This window comes from Mastacembelus armatus, chromosome 15 (genome assembly GCF_900324485.2).
Source record: "Mastacembelus armatus chromosome 15, fMasArm1.2, whole genome shotgun sequence".
NCBI classification, from domain to species: domain Eukaryota; kingdom Metazoa; phylum Chordata; class Actinopteri; order Synbranchiformes; family Mastacembelidae; genus Mastacembelus; species Mastacembelus armatus.
Window position 1 is genome coordinate 8,458,583 of NC_046647.1, and position 22,904 is coordinate 8,481,486.

Genomic DNA, 22,904 nt, shown 5'->3' on the forward strand with positions numbered 1-22,904 from the left:
CTAATTGAAAGATGGACTCAATAGAATGGATATTGTTAAATTCACTTTAGACTTGATCTCCAAGTGAATGAAACAGGTCCTTAAAAATCTTCAGTGTAGAACTGTGACTCACCAATAAGAAGGAAATTATGTTTTATGGTGCTTTCAACTGGAAACAGATCCTTCAGGTCTCTCACGGATCCCAATAACTCAAGAAAAACCTTCTAACCAGTAAAATAGCATTAAAAACAATCAGCTTTTCATTAATGGAGTCACAGTTGTGACTCCATTAATGGAAGGTTTTGGTGGCTTTTAATTAAAGTCTTAATGCATTTATTTAAAAACATTTTCGCCCTTGTTTTATCATTTTTCCTCTTCATGTTGACTTGTGTGTTAGCCTGACGTGTGTGTGCTCCTCAGCAGCCCTCAGGACCTCAATAGATATGTTTATTTACAACTGTACAGCACCACTTTGCAAATGAAGTCAGTATCAAACACATTTGCATTAGTTGCTTCAGTGATTCCTGTGATTTTATAGCTGAAACCTCACACCACTTTTGGGAGTGTCTCACATTTATGCCGCCATCAAGTGCACCACCCAGAACGATGTGTGTCGTCACAAACGTCACTTCTGACTAGCCAGGCCTAGCATCCAGCTACCCTTTAGTTTTACCAATAGGTGTACACTGCTGATTCAGACAGTAATACAGGCTGGCTGTTCAGTTTACAATTGCTGCATTTATCTATAATAGCTATTGAGAGGTAATGAAACAATTAGCTCAACATGTCATAGAGTGTATTTATAGCTCATCATAATAAATATGCCACATTGTGAAAGCACAATGAGAATGTAAGTCTGAGGCTTTTCACTGAGAGGCAGAAGAGTGACACCACAGTCACGTCTTAGACAGGAATTACATCTAAATTAACAAACACACACAGTGTATGTGGGTAAAGATTAAAAGATTACTGTCACCACTTTCCACAAGGAAGTGCGGTTGTAAAGTAGTAGTAAATATTAAGTTAATAAACGAATGGCTGTGCCTATAAATGAGACAAGTCTGTCAACACAGACGTCTGGATCAGACCAGCCCTGAGCAGAGAAATGCATCAGCAGCTAACAGTGAATCCTGCAGACCTGGGCTCCAGGCCGTCTGTTCACACATGGGAAACCTGAGAGTGATTTTTAAATAGACAGTGCAGTTGATAAACCTATAGGTGTTGTCCTGATGCAAATAGCACTGGAGTATGAATGTTTGATAAATGCTGGGTGAGTGCTGGATGCAAGGTGAAGAGTTCAGAGGTTTAATTTACAGTGAGACTCCAGTGAACTCCCAGGCTCTTGTTGCTATGGCAGCTGGGGCCAAAAGGTTTGCCTGTCTGTGCTCATCGATTGGCAACGACATACTAATGTGTTTATTGATATGCCACTAAATATAAAGACTACATAAAACCAGATGATAAAACATCTGATATTTGATTACATTGAAATGGAGCTTCTCCTTCTTCTTTGTTCTACTAAACATTTCCATCAATCTTTAATGTGCTGTAAACCACAATATCTGTCTTATACACTGCCTTCGCATCAGCAAGGTTTTAAAGCCAAACCTATTTGATCAGAGACATGACCTTTTAATATTAAAAAAGGAGCTTCTGGCACTATGATTGATTAAGAGTAACCCTCCTAAATCCTCTGCCGTCCACTTTGCTACATGAAGATAAATGCTGTGTGCATGACACTGTTAAGCATTAAAGAGGCAAACACAACTCAAGATCCACCAGGGGTTTAATTTTCAGGCCCCTGGCTGGAGAAAACAGTTTGGGTGGTCAAGTGGTCTGTCAAATCAGGGTGAAACATGCCGACAGTGTTATCCTTAGGGGTGATACCTTTGGGGGCTCAGCCTGTAATAAATTATTTCACTGCAAAGTAATTAATACATTAACATTGTTCTATATATCATTATTTAATTCATCACAAAAATACTTAGCACAATATCATCACTATGTGGTCTTGACTACCTGTCCACCTTCTCACCTGTTCTCCTTCTGTCTTTCTGCCAACTCCTGCTCTCCGTCCATCGCTCCCTCTCTGGCCTCCTCTTTCCTCTGTGCTATCAACTGAAATGCAAACATAAGTGAACTGAAACTTTATTATTTAATAAGAGGTATAATGGATCCACATTTATTTATCACATTAATCTAATTGAATCTGGGGTTGCTGCTGGCAAAACAATTCAGTAACATCCCTGTGACCAAACTCTCATTTTCTTTAAAATAAATAAATGTATAAATCCATCTATGAAAAAAAGACAGTTCAGATGATTGAGGGTTTGTTTCACTGCACTGTGCATAAATGTACTGTTAATAATAATATTAATATATTGATGTTTTTACATGTTTTTACCTGCTTTAGCTTCTTGACTATGGTGTATCCGATATGAAGGACAATAGAGGACATCTTGAGTACAGTCCCTAACCGTTGTGTTGGTGGGACCCTGCAAATGTGCAACACACAATGTACTTTTCCTGTGCTTCAGTTGCAGCTCATCTGAGGATGCCATGCAAATCAATTAGAGACGCATCAGAGTTTTCTGAACCACCGGAGGGAGCCAGTCAGAGCAAATTAGGGAGCACTCTATCGTTTGATCCAGGGGTGAAGTGTGCCGGTAATATAATATAGACCATTGTTATCTCTTTGTCTACTTTTGGCAAATTCACTGAAAGAAAAGTACCATTTTAACGATAAAGTCAACAGAGCTACATGGTGCCAGTTTCCTTTAAAATAAGTTACTGGTGCAGCTGTGGGCTGTCTGAGTGACAGTAATACTGGATGTCTAGTGGTACTAAGTAGGGAATTGTTTTTGCCGTGGGATGGAACTCCTGAAGAGATTAGTGCCAGATGAGAAACTTTGGAAAGAGACAATTGATACGGACGCAGGAACTTAGAGAGGGGGTCCTGTTTTACCCCACACTCCTCTGGCTCTGGTATTATCTGGAAGATTATCAGATTGAAGGTTTAACCTGTCAAATTCTTTATTTGTAAAATATTATTCAGACATTGTTGAGCTCTGAAGAGGAAATGTTCTTTGTTTGTGTCCATAGATATACACACTTAGATGTTTATCTGTATAAAAGTTTGTCAGTCCATCCAATAGTTGTTGCGAAACTTCAAGTGTGGGCTGAACTGGTATACTGACAGAAAATATACTGACAGAACCAGTGGCAGACTGCAGTTCCTGTCCATTCATTAAAAAAAAAGACATAATTACACTGAGGCAACTACACAACAAATTGTGTATTATTTTATTGGCTTCTGTGATTACAGTAAGTTCAATGCAGGAGTGCTTGTAATTGCAGAAAGTCCCCGTAATGAAGAACTCAATAAGCCAGGGAGACATTGGGTGAAAACAAAAATCTAGCGAGCGCTTTAGTGATGCTGGACTCATCCCACTGTCGCTCTGTTTTACAAACAGTGCATGAGTGTGCAAGAGTTGCCTTGTTTGCTGTGCAGAAAAGCATTTAGGTTAACAAGGCTAAAGTAAGATAGCAATGTCACAGCAGAAGCCTTAAATAATTAATGAGTTAGTGCTGTTGTACTATGTGTAAACTGTTCACAGCTCCCTCCTCAGTAGGGGAAACAAACATTGATCCTGTTGCTGCTTTATGGCCACAGCACTTTTATAAAATCAAAGAAAAAGATTTATATTTTGCTTTTGTTTGGTCAGTGTGAGACATTGTCTGAAAGTAAATGCTTCCAGTCAGAAGTGTGGAATTTGTGATGAAGACAGAGTCTAGATATATATATAGATATTTGTATTTGGGCAGAATTACAGTGCATTTTTGTCTGAATGTATTTGCTGTTTTAATTTAGTGTACAGACATCATTTCTATGAGACATAATTTTCTTGTCCTTGAGTTGAATGTTGTTTTGGCTGATGTTTCTATGGTAAGTAATGTCAATGCATGATACATGTGGCCACCCACACGCAGCCTCCTTTGTGTTTAAATGAAATGATAAACAAGAGTCCTGGACTTATATTTGATGCTAAGGGTAAAATGCTGCTGTCTTAGGTTTGTAATATTTCACCCAGACCTGATCAAATGCTATGAAGTTGAATGTTGAGAACATAACATATATATGAAAATCTTTTCTATAACTTTAAAAATGGAGAAATGCTAACTCAAGAGATCTGACACAGTCTGTCTCTGCATGCCTCTGATTAGTTACCAATCAGTGCCATTTACGACCATTTTCTCATGATTACTCTTATTATTAAAGTATGAACGAAACAGTCCCAGTGACAGTGATGAGATAGAAAGGGAACAGATGGCTGAGGATCATGTAGGCTGAGGATCAGATGAGGGTAAAGGCACAGAGATCAGAGAAGGATCTAGTGAAAAATAGCGACTGGGACTCTGCTAAACGTCCTAGCCTCTCAACATCAAAATCAGTGAAGCCTTTTGTCTCATGGATGAGATCAAGAGAAAATGTGGCTGTTTTTTTTTTTTTTTCCTGTAACCTTGGTCGTCAAAGCCGAAACCCATGGTCTTCACAGAGACTTATTCAAACAGAGCAGAAAAAAAGCAGGAGAACATGCATATAATATATAATATAGCTGATGTATTGTGAATTGAGTTTTGTATTTGAGCATGCTTGTTGCTGTTTCAAAGGTCACTGACTCCGATGACATTTCTGAGAGGTTTTGTAATGCAGACAGGCGACGCATGGCGAGCCCTCCAACACAGGCTACGACAACACAATAACACGCAGTGGAACATGTGTGCTAATTGATGCCAGCCCTCTTTCCATCTGTATTACGTGTGTGTGTGTGTGTGTGTGTGTGTGTGTGTGTGTGTTTGTGTCTTTCTGTGCTCTCACACATTTTGTTTGTGTCACACACCTCATTTCCCAAACATTTATTGACACATCATCAGGCCTGAACAATGTGTTTTACTCCAGATAATTACTGTCTCTGTTTTTCTCTGCTGTGCAGCCAAATTTGGTGAAATTGCACTTGTCGCTTTAATTACTTAATTGATTTAGTTTAGTGTCATGGATCTCCTGATTGGTTTCAGTATAAGAAGGTCACAGTTTTGGAGTGTGTACTGTAATCCACTGCTTCCACATTTGTCATTAGCTGTTACGTTGCTTTATTTGCCATTCACATAATCACATTTGTATCTGTCACAGATAGCAAGCCTGACTAAATGCATCCAATTATTTTAGATTGTTTCAAGAGAATTTATTTGTCATCATACCGTGTTTGACCAGCTATGTAATTGTCTTTGTATTTTTCTTAAGGAAAAGAATTACACATCCATGCTCGCGACTGCATGTCCAGATACAGACCTAAAAATTACCATGTCCACCCTATTACTACCATGGCTAAAATAACCCATTTAAAATAATAATGCTATGAAAAGTCAACCCTATAAAGTCAGTGAAGACATGACTGAAGATGATCCAGCCCTGATGAGCCAGGAATGACCTTCCTCGTCAAGAGAACCTCACATTACAGCCACAAACAAAAAGCCTGTGGTGGATTTCTAATAAATAACAGCTTTTTGACCCATGACATTCATTTTTATTTTTTTTTAACTAGACAATTAAGGAAAACTCTGGTTGGGTTTTCGCCATGTCCATGTCAGGCCAGGGTGTAGGTCCGCGAAGGCCATTTCACCCCGTGCATGAATGAACACATCATTATTATCCCATGAGCGGCTGAGTGATGCACTCTTAGTCACCTAACTGCTTTCTCACCTCGTTTGCATTCCAGGAGCAAGATTTTCCTATTAGGGGAAGTTAATAACTTGCTAATACTCGGAAATTTCAACCTCAGCAAAAGGCCACTCAGCACTTTAAACATGATTTGAATAAATGCAGTGAGGACTTGGAGTGCACTCGTTCAATTTTTGACCCTTTCTACGTTACTCTGTAATCTGCAAAGTTTGATTAACTGTAATTAACACTTGATTCTTGCTGCCAATTGAAGGGTACAAAGTAATTTAATCAATTTTAGTACAAGGCTGGGATAAAATGAACTCTATTTCTTTTCTCAGTGGTTGATTGGTTGGTTGGTAGGGACTTGTGATTCAGCAATTCAGTCCTTCCCCTCAGTCCCAAAGGTGGACAATGAAGTGCTGTAGCTGAACATCCAGAGCATTACATGCCTCCCCACAGGCTTTTATGTATGTAAGAGGGTACTAGTGTTGCTCACAGTAACACCGGAGACATAAAAAGAGCCTGTGACCTTTCATATGGACAGACGTGGTCTAACTGGCTCTGATCGATAGGAGAGAAAACGGACTGCTGCAGTTCTTAGTTTGGGGAAGCACATCCCTTCCACACACTTCCTTACCACCCACTAAACCTGTCAGTCACAGGCTGCTCTCCTCCAGTAATGCATTGTGACTGAAAAGGCCATGCACTGCATGAGAGCACAGCACAATTTAGATACAATACATGACGTCTAACTTAGGATCACAGGCAAATTGACTATAATGAAACCCTTGGCGAGGCATTTTATATTAAAATGGCACAGGAGCATGTACTTTAGCATGTGTTTTCAAAGTTCTAATCTAATACATATTAGACTTGGTCAAACTTTCACTTATGTAGAAAATGTGGCCTTGCCTTTGGTGTTTATTGGTAAAGAGAAGAATGACCTGAGGATCATCCAAATGACACCATGTGTTATTTTTAGACATGTAATTTTCCGTTTCTAACCTCATTTTGACTCATGGTTTCTTCATGGCAGTAAGTTGGTTGATTATTAGGGAAGGATTTATCAAGGACAAAGAATAAATTTAAAAAAATCACAGTACTGGTTTGAATGATTAAACCTCAGGCTTCTTCTCTTTCTGCCATGAAGCTAAATTAGTCTCAACAATGTAGACAATGCATTTACAAATTAAAATATAGTGTATTACAAGTATAGAATAAAATATGATTGTATTAAAGGAATAGAAGAAGGACGATGTACATGCATTTTACCATTTTAAACACAGATTGCTCAGCCTACATACATTACCCTTCATTTATTCTTTGACTTTGTACAAAAACATCTGCTCGATCAATGAATGTAAATGTACATTCAGGAACAGCATTTTCTGTATTGCAGCCAGCTTTTATAGGCTTTGTGCAAATGTACTGTTTTCAGCCAGTTTGTGCAGATTTTACAGCCACCAGGAATGTGCGCATTAATGCATATTGATTGAAAGGTGGCAGGGTTACATGTTTTTTTAAATTGTCACATAGAAAGTCATTGCGACTTTGACGAAAACAATATCTTATAAAACAGCGTGCGATGTTGTGACATGTAGTGTTCACGTGGCGAAATAGGACATCAAAATATGATGACATGTCAGAATACAATACACAATCAGAGTCAAATCTTTTCTTGGGTATTGTGCTGAACTGTGGCTGCTTTTGCACTAATGTTTTTCTTTCCGTGTTTGTTCACACAACACGATGGCCCTCAGTAAGAAGCATGAACAGACCCTGGTGAAGAGCTTTGTTCATGTTTGCAGTGAAGCACAAAACAATAGTGTAACTGTGAGCAGAGCGCTCTCCTGTCCTGTGGGTGCCTCATTAGTGGTGTGAGTCATAGTCGGTGCAGAAATCGAGTAAATGCAAATGAGAAGTGATGGAAGGCATCTCCAGGGGTGGCACAGGCAGAGCACACCAACACTGAGTACTGTACAATAAATCATCCTGGTGTCAATGCCTCAGCGTTCCTAATCAGAACTCCCATTAGACACCAGAACCTGCATGGCCAGAGTCATAAACCTTGGATTAGAAAAAAAACACAGCATAGTGTCATGTGGTAAAAATACACACACAGAAAGTGTCGCACAAAGAAGAAGAAGTGACGGGAGTTTCAAAAAAACCTGTAACCTCTGCTATTCTGGCTCTTTGAGTATTTGAAGGCACCCCTGAGGAGCTCAGATGTATTCAATAAAACTGAGCTTACTGAGAGACCAAAGTGACTGTTTTAACGCTAAATAAGGTTTATTCAATTCAAATCAACTGCTTTTCCTGTCCAAAGTCTAAAGACATCATGTTTGATTAGCTGCGTGAAATCTATATTGATTTTTGTGTGTGAGTACGATACTGTACATGAGGCCACACACACACACACACTTCAAGAATCCATGAATACAGTAGAATATCTGTGCTCATTTTACTTTCTAATTGCATCTTTATTTTCCACTTGGCAGTCAGGTCCAGCTGCATTATCTGCCACTATCATTTTCAACAAGGCCTGGATTCTTGCGCAGTTGATCCAGCAGTGTTGTGTGTGGGAGGAGGTGGGCATGACCTGAACATGTGACTAAGGTCCCTGCAGACTGGAGGTCACCAGGATCACAGTCAGCACATTAATCTGAGTGTAAAATAAATAGATTAATGAGCAGGTAATGCCAAATTGTCACCTCGCCAGCACTATCTTCAATTATCATCATTACTGAGGGCTGGAATGATCTGTATAGTGATAGCCAAAATGAATAGGTCTTGCCTCCACTTGTCTTTTAAAACAGGGTTTTATGTGTAACATGACTGATTCATGAAATAAAATAGGAGAAGGATAAAAGGTGCTAATAAACAGAAAGCAGGACAGGGTTCACAAATCTGAGGAAATATCTCAGCCTCAAGTATATTTTACTGTGACAATAACCTCTCGGGACTTTACATTTTATGAAGACTGTTCTCTATAATTCAAACCAATTCTCTGTTAATGAAAAGAGATGACCTTGATGCAGAAGCTGGAAGTGTCAGGGAATTTTTTTTAAATTTTTGGTACGGTAGTCTTCCAGTTTCTTTTTATGCATTTTGTAGAAATGCTCACATGCACATGTCATGTCAATTTTTGGCCTTCCACAGGTATTAACTAGATTGTTTTAAAAATATATCCTGTTTATAACAACCTGAATAATCTGGTGTATGCAAATATTATGCATTATCCTGGGATTCAGTCTGTTTATCGTTGCTCTGTGCACTGTACCGTTTCCAAGGTAATTTCTTTGCACTTGAACATTGGCACTCGTGTGACTGCAATGTGAGGATAAAAAATTTTGAAATCTTGTTGTACAACGATCTTTTATCTGGGACACTTGGTACATTTACAGAGACACTTAAGCGTTTGGTGTCATCCACTGCTTCCCAGCGTGCATGTTTGCACAAACAAACAGGCCGAGAGATAAAAAAAAAAAAACATGAAAGAGTGTCATTGAGGTGTGTTCTCTTGCAGCTTAACTTTGTCGTTCGCGTTATTTCTTCATCTTTCAGACGGCTCACCTACGCTCTGACCCCCGCCAGGCTGAGTATACGCTGCAGAACTGGGAAACCACAGGAGTTCTGCATTGTCCCCAGAGTTTCCCTCATGTTTGGCAGTATTTCAGAGATGAATATGTTTCCTCAGTAATAGAAAAAATTATGCTCCTGCCATTTCATCAGCACAATAAGCCATTATTCAGAGATATTAATATCCACTCAACACATATGTTAATCCTGAGAACTTCCAAGTATCTTGCAGAGAATGTATTATTTAGAAATGCAACTGACTGTGACAGCAATGACAGAGCTCTGCTGTTGATCGATTGCACAACAGCATCAAAAAAATCCGAATGTGATTGGATGTCAAAAAAAGGACGGGGAGCACTCTTTGGTAACGGGTGTGAACAATTAGGCTTAAAAATTCCTTTTAAAATAAGGAGAATTGAGTGAAACACTTGAATATTGTTTCTGTTCTGCATGAGGACCCTGTGCCCTTCGAGTGAGCTGCATCGTCAGAATTATTAATGAGGGCTAAACCCAAGCTAACTGGGTGTTTAAAGGGGCTGGTGATTTGTGATGAATTTTAAAGAACCATCCTCTCATCCACCCACACACAGACACACACACAGAGAAAGAAAAAAAAAAGGCAATATAATTTTACATTCCTCCCAGTCAAGTCAGATTAAGTCCAGTAATAATTAGTCATAAAATGCCAAACGTGCTTTGAAACACAAACTAATGACAAAGAGAGAACAGCTATAGCAAATGTTACAACAAAGACTTTTAGACAGGGAGGAAGTGTCACCCGCTCTATCCCAGTGTGACCAAAAGTCATTGTTAAAATCATGATTAAGAGTGGCATTGGTGAGAGTGAGTCAACTCTCACTAAATTCAATCCTAACACTTGCCATAAAGCCAGCGATCACCGCTGTGCTTATCAGTTACTTTAAATATCCAGTGTGCTGAATAAACAACAACATGCTGGCTAAATCAAGCAGCAGAGATTCACCTAAGTGCTGCTGTGTATTAATGTACACACATGTTATCACAGAAAAACAGCTTTAGAGCGTGCCTCGCCATTGTTGTGTATGAGGCGCATTGCAGTGACTTACTACCTGAACTGAAAGATGGATGAAAAACTACTTGTGCTTCTGGATCTCCAGACCTGCAAAATAATAAACAAGCCTCATGTGTAGCCCAGACAAAAATATGAAATATTCACCAAGCAAAAAGTCAAAAATAAGAGTCTCTAAAATACAGCTATCTACTGGCAGCAATGTCACCACTGCAGCTAAGATGGTGCCATTTTGTACAGCAGCACTGGAAGAAATACTGCACCAGCCAACATAGTAGGTGCAGCATAGGGCATGTTTAACGTGCATACTCCTTCAGAATTTCAGCACAGATCATTGATTTTCTGATTTCCGGAGGTTTCCGATATAGAGGGTAAATACACAATTTATTTAGAGACGTTCAGTGGTATTGTTTCTGTAGGAAAGAGAACTAAAGACTCTCTGTCTTTGTCCATTCTCGATATGAGGGTAATTTCTCATTGTACAGTTTGGGAAATTCAAAAACAGAAGCGGCCTAATTTGTTTTTTGCCCAGTCGAGCAGTGGGTCACAGTGATTGGCTGCACTCACAAAGGTCAGCACAGCTGGAGTCGAAGACGAGTTTGACTCTGCTGTGGACATTAGCACAGAAACACACACCGTACAGCACATACACACCGCAAAGAGGAGCCATAATGTCAACACGCCTATAAAGGTAAAACTGAAAATCTGTTTGGATCCCTGAAAAGCACAACACAGCAATCCCAGCACATACTGCAAAGTCCCAGATGGAAATTTTTACACTATATGAGAAAATGTTTTTTTTTTTTTTTTTTTTTTAGTACACAAGAATTTCAACCAACAAATATTATCATGTTTATCAAATCCTACCACAGCGGGATGCATATGTTGCTTCTGTGGACAGGTGGATTGCCTAAAGCAGCAAACTCCTCCCTGAGAGAGTAGAGAAAACAAATCAGATATTCATATGCAAGCAGGATGTGCTATAAGGCTGCCGTTTGTATTCTTTTGCCTAGTTGGCTGGCCTCTCTCTCGTGAATATCAACAGGATATGTTGACTCTGCATGACTGGGATCCAGTGTTGAATCAGAGCTGTGGTTTCAGGCACAGCAACAGAAGAAAGAAGGAGAGGTACTGAAGAAACAGGCTGCAGTCTATTTTGGGCCTTTTTGTTTAACCCAATTGCAGTGTCAGTGTAAACCAGCACCAGTCACCTCCTTTGAAAAGTGGGACAACGACAATAGAGACATGAAAATGTGATGCAGCCAAAACAATAGCAGGCAATGTTTTATGCATTGAGACAAGGAGAAAATGAATTGCATGCTGGGAAGGGTCTCCTCGTGGAGACTGGAGAATGAAAAGCGAGGTTGAGGTTAACATGCAGCAACAGCTTGGGTCTCCCTCATGACAGCATGCAACACGTTTCTGCGACCTTGGCGGCTATCGTCTGTCACCGCTTCCATCTGCAAAACAATCCCGGAGCAAAACAGACAAATCAAAAGTTTAGCTGGATAGCTTTCCACGTCTTCATTTACTCCAAAATGAATGTATGCCTCAGGACAAACTTTCAATAAAGCCCTCAAGCCCAGTTTCACTGACAATAAAAGCATAAAGCTGGTAAATAAACAAAGACACTGCAGTGCCACCTGAGACCCTGTTGTCTGAAATCAGCAATGAGTTTCCATGTGGAGGCTTTTCTTTGCAAGTAAATGAGGTAATTGTTTGCGAGAAGCCACCGGTGAGATAGGACATAAAAACCTGGCTGCTTATCGGATGCACGGCTTTGAAAAGAATCATATCCATGAGCTGCTCTGTTTAACTGCACTGAAACGCTTTTCCCTCAGCATCCGCCCTCCAGCCATCCACCTGAGAAAGCTCTTCAGGAGCTACTGAAGTACAGCAGATGACAGTTTTGCCTGTGTTTCTTTTTTGTCAGTTCTGCTGTGTGGTATCGTCTTCAGCCCCACTGCCGTTCTCAGATACCAGATATGAATCACACTCTAGCATCACTCACTTCAACCAGCAGACTCCTACAGTGAGGCATAGAATTTGATTCAATCTCACATCATCTTAATTCAATATCAGGGAGACAGGAGGGTTGCCTGTGAAATTAAGTCATAAATTAACCCAAGTTAAAGTGAATGTTTTTGTGTGTGTGCTCCTTTATGAATCGTTGTATATTCACCTTTGTATCTCCCTTTCTTTGCAAGACCCTTTGTTTTACCTTTGCTTGAAATTTACATTATATACTATTTTGCATGTAGTATATAACATCATTTTTATCCACCACAGCCAATAATCTGCTGCTGCTACTTCTACTACACATGAATAATAATGATATTATAACATTTTTATTTATTTCCTAGTGAAAAATCCCCACCACTGCAGGGTCTAATTATAGTCCTGTAACCAGAGCTACATAAATGTGCCAAATTCTTCTTACTCTTGAGTCGTGTAATCTGCAGAGTGTTTGGTGTGTTCGCTCTGTGTGTCGGTGAAAAGGTGGAATCTTGCTCTCTCCTTGGTGTGAACAAACATGTCAGTGCCACAGGTTTGGTGTCCCCGTGCCTCGGGTTAATCATTATTGTTCCAGGTAACACAACGTAGTGATGCAGGAGGACTGAAGCAGAGCAGATGTGGGGACTTGTTAGGAACCCCTTTGTACCCTTCACCAGACCTCACTCTTAATTAGCTCTCCATGGATAAGACCAGGCATCTGGACTGTTTGCTCATGAAGAGACTGAATGATGTGCTTTTGTGCTCCCATCACCACACACATACAGGCACTCCTCCTTGCACTTCATTTCAGGCTTCTTTGAGTAATATTACACCAATTGCATGCAGATGTCTATGTCAGTGGGAAGCTATTGGAGCTATCACTCCATCTAGTGGCTGTTGCAACTTGCATGGGAAAAACAAAGGGGGGGGGGGGGGAGTCTGCATTGCACACACAGCACCAGCAGTATGACTGTAGTGCCCCCTGTGAGCTTTCTGTTCCACATTCATGCACATGGACCGGGTGATTCTCTGGAGTGACATGTCTGTTTAACCACGGTGATCCATCAGTCGCTTTACTGCCCAGTCAATTCAATTCTTTGTCTAACTACTCATTTATGCATCGACTCTGCACATCTGTCCAAAGCCATAATTAATTCCTCTGTGTACAGTCGCTGTGTATGCTCTCATTGGTCTGATCAGTGACAATATGTAAAAATCAATTGAGCAGTGAGGAGCTGGTGTTGGGGTGGGGCTTCTGACCAGATTAACCAATAGAGAAAGTGCACATACTAAAATGCAGCGTAGACCCCTGTGTGATGAATAGGTCACTACCAAAAGGTACATTTTAAAGCTGCACTTACAATATGAAAGGTGTCAGAAAATGATCAGTCAACTCTACAGTTTCCCTCAGCTCCAGAGACAGATGTAGCACTGGTTTTATGGCTCACAACTTTACTGTCATCAGTTTCCACCCACAGCCAGCAGCTGCTTTTGGCAAAAAAAAAAATGTTCTAATGAACACGGTGCATTCAATACTGCCCAGCCCAGCAAACTGCAGATGAACAAAGTTAGCAACCAGCTGGTAAACATAGTGGAGCATTTAAATAAAATATATCTCACAGGAGCTAGCAGAGACTAAAACAATTATCAGAAGACAATGAATATTGAACTTCAATTTATCAGGAAGCCAGAAACAAAACTCCAAATGAATGCTTAAGTTGCTATGTGAAAGTTAGATACAAGTGTTTGACATTAACCAACCTAATGAATAGATCCAAAGAAGCCATGTATTTTTATTACTTTTATTTGCGTTTTAAACGTTCGATACAAATTGCAGCAATAACACAATATCATTAAACATTCAGACATTTACAGTCCCAGTACCAAGAAAAAAAAACAAAACAAACTCACCTGAAATAAATGAACATATGCTTAAGATTCACACTGCAGTTAAGTAAACCATTTTTTTACAGTACAACTAAATAAAAAAAAAAAACAGTGTGTTCAAAACCAAATAAATATGATTAATTACTACAATTCAGACGTGGAATGTATTTAGATGGACCACTGAGGTAGCTTTTGCATTTACAATCATCATCTCGCTGCCAGCTGATTGAGGTTGTTTTCTTTATTCATAACAGCATGAAAGCATCAATAGCACACTGAGAATAATGCAGCACTAAGAACAAATAATGACATATTTGTGAGCAGACGCACTCAATTTGTTTTGCCTACATGTTTTAAGGCACCTAAACACGAGCATTTACAAATGGTTTTATTTATTTATTTTAATCTCAGTAGCTGTGAAATCTAGGTAATAAACAGCACATCCTCTCTTTTGGAAATTGCATTAATAAAGTGCTCAAAAGTAAACTGTGATTACTCAGTATTAGGAAAAAAAACATACAGGTCTATTTCAGTGATTAAGTGTTGTCAGGCAGATTTTAAAAATAGTACCTTTTCCATCGCATATAAGACATCAGTAACATAAAACACAGTTGACAGTAGACTAAAGCAATGAAGACAAGTTTGTGTCTGAGTGCAGAATCTACTTTAGATTCTTTTCTACATTCAGCAAGAAGTAATCGGTGTCTTAGCAAAGATGTCCTTTAAATGTCTTTACTTGCATTCTTCTTTGAATCCAGCGAAGAAAGATTTGCACTGACAATATGTCATACAAGTGGTAGTACAGCAAGTCACAGACTTATTTCAGTAGAGGTTTTCTTCAGCAAGTCCATCTGGAAGGACACAGAATATTTTATTATAAGTTTTTTATATTCATATATCAAAGCAAGATATATTCACATCAATATCTGCACTGTTTGAAGGAAATTACCTTGCTGAAGGCTACTCTGTACATAGTGGTTGAGTTGATGCAACCCATTGTTTTGGTCATGGCTTCCCAACTGCGAACTGAAGGGGTCCATGGCAGTGAACTGCTCTGCAGAAAGCGAGTCCTCCGGGGAGGCCGTGGAGAGCCCGAGGGGCTCCTGCTGTCGGGTGTCACTCCTGCTGCACACTAAGCCCTGCTGGTAGCTGCATGACACAACAGCTGGGCCCGGCGTGCTGTTTTTCCTTGTGACCATGTGCAGGTCTTTCAGGATGCTGTCAAATACAACGTCATCGGGGACCAGATCGCGCTTCAGAGGGAGGACCGAAAGGACGGGAAGGTGATGGGAGCTGCAGGCTGAGGCCACAGTGTTGGGTGCTGTAGGTTGGGACACATTTGGAAGACTCATGGTGTGGTACATGTCAAAGGTGCTGGCCAGAGAGGAGATCTGCTGAGCCAGAATACTGATCTCTTCCTGCTCCATCTCGTTGTACTGGCTAGACTCTGTGGATGTGGGAGACTGGTTGGGCGTAAGGAGACTGGAATGCATGGGCAACACATGATGGGGAACATGAAGGAAGTGGATGAGGGTGCCCCCTTGTGGCTGCTCAAGAAGGGTGAAATCATCTTCATGCAGAGCACAGTCCACTGGGCTCTCGCTCATGTCGAACACAGACAGGCAATCGGGAACTAATCGAGCATCAGACATACAAGCTTGGAAATCATAAGTCGGAGATGAGGGGGAGAGAGGAGAGCGAGCAGTAAGCGTGCCAAAGGCTGTCTGGTCAAAAGTTTGTTCAGCAGGTGCAGGGAGGGAGCCTGAGGGCGACTGCTGACAGGGGAGCCCTGCCTCTGGGTAGGAGTAATAGGAGGGAGAGCCCTCTGGGGACGACAGCAGCTGATCTGTGTATCCATGCACATCCATCAGGAGGTCATGGCTGAGCTCCTCCTGCTGCAGAGGGGAGCTGGAGGAGGTCGGGCTGTAAGGAGGGGTGAAGAGAGCAGGGCTGTCACCCAAGGGAATAGGTGAGCTATCGCCTTTGGAGGAGACCCATGTCACACCGTAGTCTTGCTCTGACTCCCTCCTAACTTTGGCACAAGGCTCCTCACTTTGGCTGTTAGACGTTCTCTGTCTTTTAAAACATTTAGCACAGCTGTAGCTCTGAGTGTGTGACACTTGTTGAGCCCCAAAATGACAGGCATTTGAAAGAGGTGACGGCCTGCAGGCATCACTGCTGATTTTCCCTTGCAGAAACCTGGCCTCTGCTTCACTACAAGAGCAGAACAAAGTGTCATGAGTAAGTGTTTTTTAAGTTGAACAGCACTGAGTCATTACATGCACTGTCAATTGAGGAGGAACAGTGAAGTTCATCATACCTGATGATAAAGTTAGTGCAGCTGATGCTCTGACACTCTGAATTCTTGTTAGCGCGAGTGTAGATCCAGGTCCATGACAGATCCTTGCACTGGAGTCTCAGCACCATCTCTATCTGAAAGCCCTCATCTGCCTGCACTGGAACAGACATTAAAGAGATGCTCATTGTTATTATCATGCACATTCACACACATGATCCACATAAAAAGTTCTAATAACAAACTATTCTTATTTTATTCTGACAGAAACTGCACCTGAAGTCGTAGAGAATGCTTGCTTCATTAGAAAAGACACTGTACCAAAATTCCTGCTCGGAATTTGTGATTAAAAATAACTTCTGCAGGCATTACAGACTGAAAGTTCAAGTCCAAGTTGCTGCACGAATAAACTGATGGTGGAGAGCAATTAATGTACCAAAGAAATGTCAATAAGCTTGTTCTAGTTCAGCTTTGTCAATGCGACTTTAACTTGTTCACCATGGCTACAGGCTGTTGGCTAAGTACTCACTGTAATGCAGTAGAAGTTTTCCTGCAGTGGATTGAAACTTACCTAAACTTCTATGAGAATCTGCACTTGATGAAAGGTCTTCAGGATGGACGAGACTGTACCATGAGCGACCTGTCATTTCATTCGCTGAGTATCCCAAAAAATACAAAACACTGAAGAGGAAAAACACAAATGTTTGTCATTATATGGGCATCATAAAAACATCTGAACCATGTTTAAAGGGAGCAGTTGTGAATTTACCTGTCTGGAAGCTGAGTGAAGGTCATATCCAGCCTGTGCACGCTGTTGAAGCTGTGGCAGAGGTGGGAGTCAGAGCTGCTCAGGCGGTTCACTGTGGGGGTGCAGAGAGCCACAAACAGAGGCCCGGTGGTGGGACAGGCTACAGACGAGGACAAACAGAGCTGAGGGAAGGACTTGAAGCTCCCTCTGACAAGCATGGAGCAGCTGCTGCCGTGCTGCAGCTTGAAGGCCTTGGAGGTTTGCATACAACATATAAAGCTCCTTTCTGAAGAAAGCAAGATGGGAGAGAGTACGACGTTTTAGAAACTTTACTGAGAACTGAGTGATTAAAAAGAACTGCAGGTCAAAGGTACTTTCTGTGGTATTTTTAGATTACATACATGATATCAACTTTGGAAATCACAACATTAAGAACAGAAACATAAAGCGACCAATCTCCATAGTTATATTTATGTTAGACACAGCGCTAACAGTTTAAACTGACATTTCGTCATTACCTGTTGATGAGTAATTGTCAGTGTCCAGGTTGGATCTAACAATATCGATGTCAGAGCACTCCACCATGTCATAGACAGAGTCTCCTTGAAGCACGTCCACCTGGAAATGTTACAGGTACTACCATTAGACCCAACAGATTGAAAGCCAGAGTCCAAAATATGAACATGCACAAAATAAAAGTACTGCAACATTTGAAGTGAAACTGAAGCATAATGTGTTAAAGCCACAAACTCACCATGGAGATACCAAGATATTTAGCTACATTTTCAGACACATAGACCAGCCTCCCATTGGTGGTGGTGACCAGGATAAAGCCATGCAGGGCTTGAAGAAAGGCCTCGTATGGAAGGGAACGGGGTAATCTCTCCCCAGCCGGAAGCCCTGAGAGAGGAAAGACTGGGTTCAGCCTGGGTGACACGGTCTGCAGGTTGTCACATCATGTACCTTTGATATATTCCCTAAAGTACTGCAGACTTAGTCGTGTTTAGCTTGACAAGGACACATTCTGAATGTAGATTAGAAGTTCAAAGATATCAAAGAGCGAGTGTAAGTGAAGTTTGCAGCCTTACCCTGGAAGAGAACAGACTTCTTGATGTAGGTGCAGATGGCGGCCATGGAGTGCAGGTAGGAGAGACGCTCCTGGTCCTCCAGGGTGATGGGCAATAAAGCGCGCATGTTTCTGATCTCATTGTTGATGTGGTCCCGTCTGGCTTTGGATGCTCCTTTAGTGGATCTGTGAGAGACCATGGTCACTGAGTTCAGAGATTAGAAGAAACCGGAGGAAACTAAATCAAGGCAGCCAGAGATGTCACTACTGCCACGCTTTCATTTAAAAAAAAAAGTCTGAAGTCATTTTTCTTCATGTGGCAAGTGTGAGGAAAAAAAAAACTCAATGAAGACAAAAAAATAAAATAAAATTGGCCTGAAAATGATCCGGCCACTTATTCACAAATCAGCCTGGTGCCTCTTTCCAATGAGCTGAAGCGGCCTTTGAATATCAAGGGTTCCTATGGAAACTGCTGATATGAGAGGCTGTCGTGCCTGCAGCAGAAACAAGGGCTCTCAATTCACTTAGTCTCTGTGATCAGTGTCTGTCTGGGCCCATCCACAGAGAGCCGGGGTTTTTATAGCTGCCACGGCTGCAGCGTGGGCGTCACACACAAAGGGGAGGCTGGGCTTCTGCTGCTCCCTTCATTGCCTTATAAAGTGGGTGTCAGTGGAATGGGCGCCCCACGTCAGAAGGACACACAAAGTGCCACAAAAGGAAAATTACATCCCAATGTGTTAATAATAATACTTATTAGTATATGTGTATTTTTTTTAAATATTAGAACAAAATGTTAAATGTGTTGTGGATGTAACATAGCACTTTACATTCATTTTAAATTCCCATCAGTTACCTGTAGGCTTATTCCTTAAGCAACAAGGTGGTTTTTGAAGATCTGTGTATTTGCAGGCAGTTTCTGTACCAAAGCAACGTTAACACCCTTTCATTTGTGACAGGCCCGCTCAGAGGCCGCCCTGAGCTGTCTGATATGTCTTTCCAAGCAGCAGCAGCGTCCCTGTGCCTAGATTAGTATGTATCGCTGCAGACGAGAGAAAACTGGATTAAGTGCACCCTGTGGTGCCTGCACCGCACGCAGCAGCAGAGCTGGGTCGAAATTTTCTCAGCAGCCATTTGTTGACTCGGCCACTAGAGGACGTGGAGCAGAGGGGAAGGGGGGGGGGGGGACTTCACTGACCTGAATCTTCTGCAGAGCGACCGGCGGTGATCCTCGGGCAGATGAAGAGAGGTGCACGGGGCGCTTACATAACATTTGCACGAGTTGCACCAAAGAGTCATTTTGAACGCGAGAGAAGCCACCTGTAAGGCAAAACACACACCCAGCATCAGACACGGCTCAGAAAAGAATAACAAAGTTAGTTTTCCGTAAGAAAAAAAAAAACAACACTTTGCGTAAAAATGGATAAAACTATTTTGAACTAGAAACCTGAAAAGAATTTCAGCGAGAGGAAGAAAGCATCTTGGCCAAAGATAACTCGTCTTCATCTCCTACCTTTTCCAGGCTCCAGTCTGGATGATGAGTGCTATGCCCTTGTGTGCGTCTCTCCTTTTATACCCCCAAACCCGACACCTCTCATCCAGCTCAGCCGGCGGCCAAGAGAGAAAAAAAAGCAAAATTGGGATACTGTGACTTTTTATGACGCGCTGATAAAAATAACCCGTCAGATCGGGCGTAAGTTCCGATGTGGGAAAGATATGAAACATCATTAAAACAGAAGGAATCTGTGTGTGCGTATTAAACACGTGATGCTCCATGCGTGTAGGTAGATGGCAGCCATCTGCAGGTACTGACCCGTGGGTCCAATGTCTGCAAATATTGTGTTAATTAAATAAAAATAAATAAATAAACATTTTGCGGCCAATCAGCAACAAAAAGTTTTTCCAGTGTTGTTTATAGACCGATCCAGCATATGAACACAGGTTGGAGCTCTCCAGATGGACTGCGGATATGTTAAGTGAAAGCTCAATGTCTTGTGTGACTGTTCATCATTTGCTCCCTGCAGCAGCTTTAATTAAGAAGTGACTGAGCAGAAAACACAAGTCCCATGAGCCCTAATGTTTCTTAACAGCAGAGGCACCACTTCAGTCTGCTGTTTTGTTGACATTGGCTTTGGGATCTCGCAGTGGTGGGAGAAGTACTCAGACCCTTTACTTCAGTATCAGTAGCACATAGTAAGTAAATAGATGTATTATCAAAAGGTAAAGTATTCATTTTGCATTAAAAAAAAATCTGACTTTTGTAATCAGTTATTTTATTAATAGAGGGCAGCAATGTCTAAGCAGTATTTTTCAGCAGCTCTGTAGTATTAGGTACTTTTATGATATTGGTTCCCAAGTTAGGGGTGGGGCTCTTCCAAAGTCTCCCAAGATAAATCTCTGAGGCCATGACCTGATTAATGGCCAAGGAAATTCAACAAACAAACAATTCTATTTACATTTGTAGATTTTTTCCCCAATCTTTGCTTTTTCTTTGACAAAATAAATAAATTGAACTCATGCACCAAGACCTGTTATTGATGTAACAAGGCATAAACATTTCAAACATGAAAATGTGGACAAAAATAACAAGAAATGCAGAATCAAATCTCCCTCACTTTCCAGAGTCCCAAAGTGGACACTGGGGTTCACATATTTGAACTTACTGTCTGTACTGGCCTTATCGAATCCTTCTATGCATTTTACAGTTCAATATCAAACCGGAAGGTTTTAATGACAGAAAAGCACTGAGTTGTCTTCTCTGTTTGGTTTATCTTCCTTATTCTACTGGAGCACAGCTTACAGAAAAGAAAAAAAACTTAGTTATATAAATTGCAAAATATCTACTTTTATTCTGCAATATTCAGTACAAGGATTAACACTGTACTATACCTTGTCTCTTTATCTTTACTGATAATGAAGTCACCTCCGCAGTGGAAGATAAAACTCTTATGAAGCAACATCTGAGAGAAGGTGCTAATTATTAGTTAATAGAATGAAATGAAAGATTGCAGGGGGCTGCTTATCTTGTTTTCACATTACGCCTGTATTCTTACAGTCTACACATCTACACTGTATTGAATTTTGCAGCAACCACACCCTGAGCATGAGTTAAACTATGAGTTCATCATCATTCAAGTTTCAGCAGAAAACCAGCTTGATGCATCATGGTTTCATTTTGGAACAGAGCTGTGAGGCAGACAGCTATGGCAGTTTCTCATCAATAGGCTTTAACTGCGTGTGTATTAGTCACTCAATTAAACCCCTGCTGGAAGGAAATTAAGCTACAGGTCTGCAAATGTGACGCACTGAGGCTGAGAGGCTCGATCACTAAATTAGTTCCTTCAGCAGATGAACAGATTATGGGCATCACCAAACATGACTAAGGCATACTAGACAAACTTCCATTTTACAAAAAGGGTGCCACTCATCCTAGAGGAGTTATTTTTGCATGCACGATGCCTATATGGAAAAATAAACACTCAAGTTTCTCTCTTTGCCAGTGTTACGAAACACGTGACTCTTTCTTTCTCATCATGTTTGCATGAGTGTAGCTTAGATCCTGCAAGGACTCCAGCTCCTTTAATGCCTCTTTTCTCAAATCCCCAATTTAGTGGCCTCAACAACACTGGGAGCAAAGAACTCGAACTTGAGTGAGGTAATTGGACAGGGGTGGTTGGCGGGGACAAGACAAAACAAATCACTCTGAACAAATCCTCAGTCTGATTCTCAAGGGCCAGTGGGATCGTCGAAGTCCTGAAGGGAAATTAGAGAGCAATTTGGCTGACTGTCTCCCTGCATTAGCGCCTGGGATGTTGGGTGAGGCAGGCTCCGGGGCCAGACAGACAGGAGGGACCCAGTGCAGCCTTGCTTCCTGTGTGCGGCGGGCTCAGGCGGGACAGGGTGTCTCTGCTGCCTCACTTTAAGCTGACCCTCCGTCTGTGGCCTGCACTTAACACTGCAGATAACAGTGGCTTTATAGCACAGGGCTGGTGACAGACAGGAACAAACTGCCAGGCCGCTACTGGCAGCACAGGCAAGATTGGAGCTGGGGTTCAGGGTGAGACACTTTCTAATGACAGGACCCCCAAAGCAGCCGCACGCATCCCATTAACCAGTCTGAGGGCCAGCAGGGGGGTTGGGTGGCACCATGGCTTCAGAATACCCAGTGGAGCAGACGATGAGGGCTATCAGACAGGCCGACTGGGGTAGATGCGACTGGTTTTCGGCAGGAAGCAGCGATGGGCTGACTGCAGGCTTCAAAGACCTGGTAACTATTCCAAAATAAAAGATGTGGAATATAGATGCATCTAGCTTTGGTAAGGATCAGTCATGCTGAGGTCTAACAGTGATGGGGAAAACAGTTCAAAATAGCAGCAGCAGCTTTTAGAAACTGACAAGCTCATCATACCAGACTGAATGTACTGTCATGGTGAGCATTCCTTTAGTAGAGATCCATTGTCACTTTGATATTAAACACTGTTTTCTCAATTGTTTTTTTTTTTTTTTAATCAAGGTCAAATAAGTTTGATTTATCATTGTATCAAATGTTCTTCATAGGCTCTGTATGGTCCTACTGATGTTCAAATC

At 41.4% G+C, this 22,904-nt stretch overlaps 1 protein-coding gene across 1 annotated transcript; it reads right to left on the reverse strand.

Moving 5' to 3' along the window:
- Positions 1 to 14,111: 14,111 nt before the first annotated feature.
- Positions 14,112 to 22,891, reverse strand: npas4l (neuronal PAS domain protein 4 like). The gene is made up of 10 exons (XM_026308547.2): positions 19,831 to 22,891; positions 19,516 to 19,637; positions 18,343 to 18,506; positions 18,009 to 18,154; positions 17,773 to 17,872; positions 17,276 to 17,540; positions 17,078 to 17,187; positions 16,531 to 16,666; positions 15,160 to 16,424; positions 14,112 to 15,061 (listed from the first exon to the last, which is right to left on the reverse strand). The coding sequence occupies exons 2-10, from the start codon at positions 19,614 to 19,616 to the stop codon at positions 15,033 to 15,035; spliced, it is 2,316 nt and encodes a 771-aa protein (XP_026164332.1). The 5' UTR covers positions 19,617 to 19,637; positions 19,831 to 22,891; the 3' UTR covers positions 14,112 to 15,032.
- Positions 22,892 to 22,904: the final 13 nt, after the last annotated feature.

What these genes read in the sequence shown, in the direction of transcription:
- npas4l (XM_026308547.2), bottom strand. Translation starts at nt 19,616, where the DNA reads ATGACTCTTTGGTGCAACTCGTGCAAATGTTATGTAAGCGCCCCGTGC. An exon ending in TTCACTCAGCTTCCAGACAG is followed by an intron (nt 17,188 to 17,275) that starts GTAAATTCACAA and finishes TTTCCTCTTCAG; the next exon opens with TGTTTTGTATTTTTTGGGAT. An exon ending in TGCACTAACTTTATCATCAG is followed by an intron (nt 16,425 to 16,530) that starts GTATGATGAACT and finishes CTGCTCTTGTAG; the next exon opens with TGAAGCAGAGGCCAGGTTTC.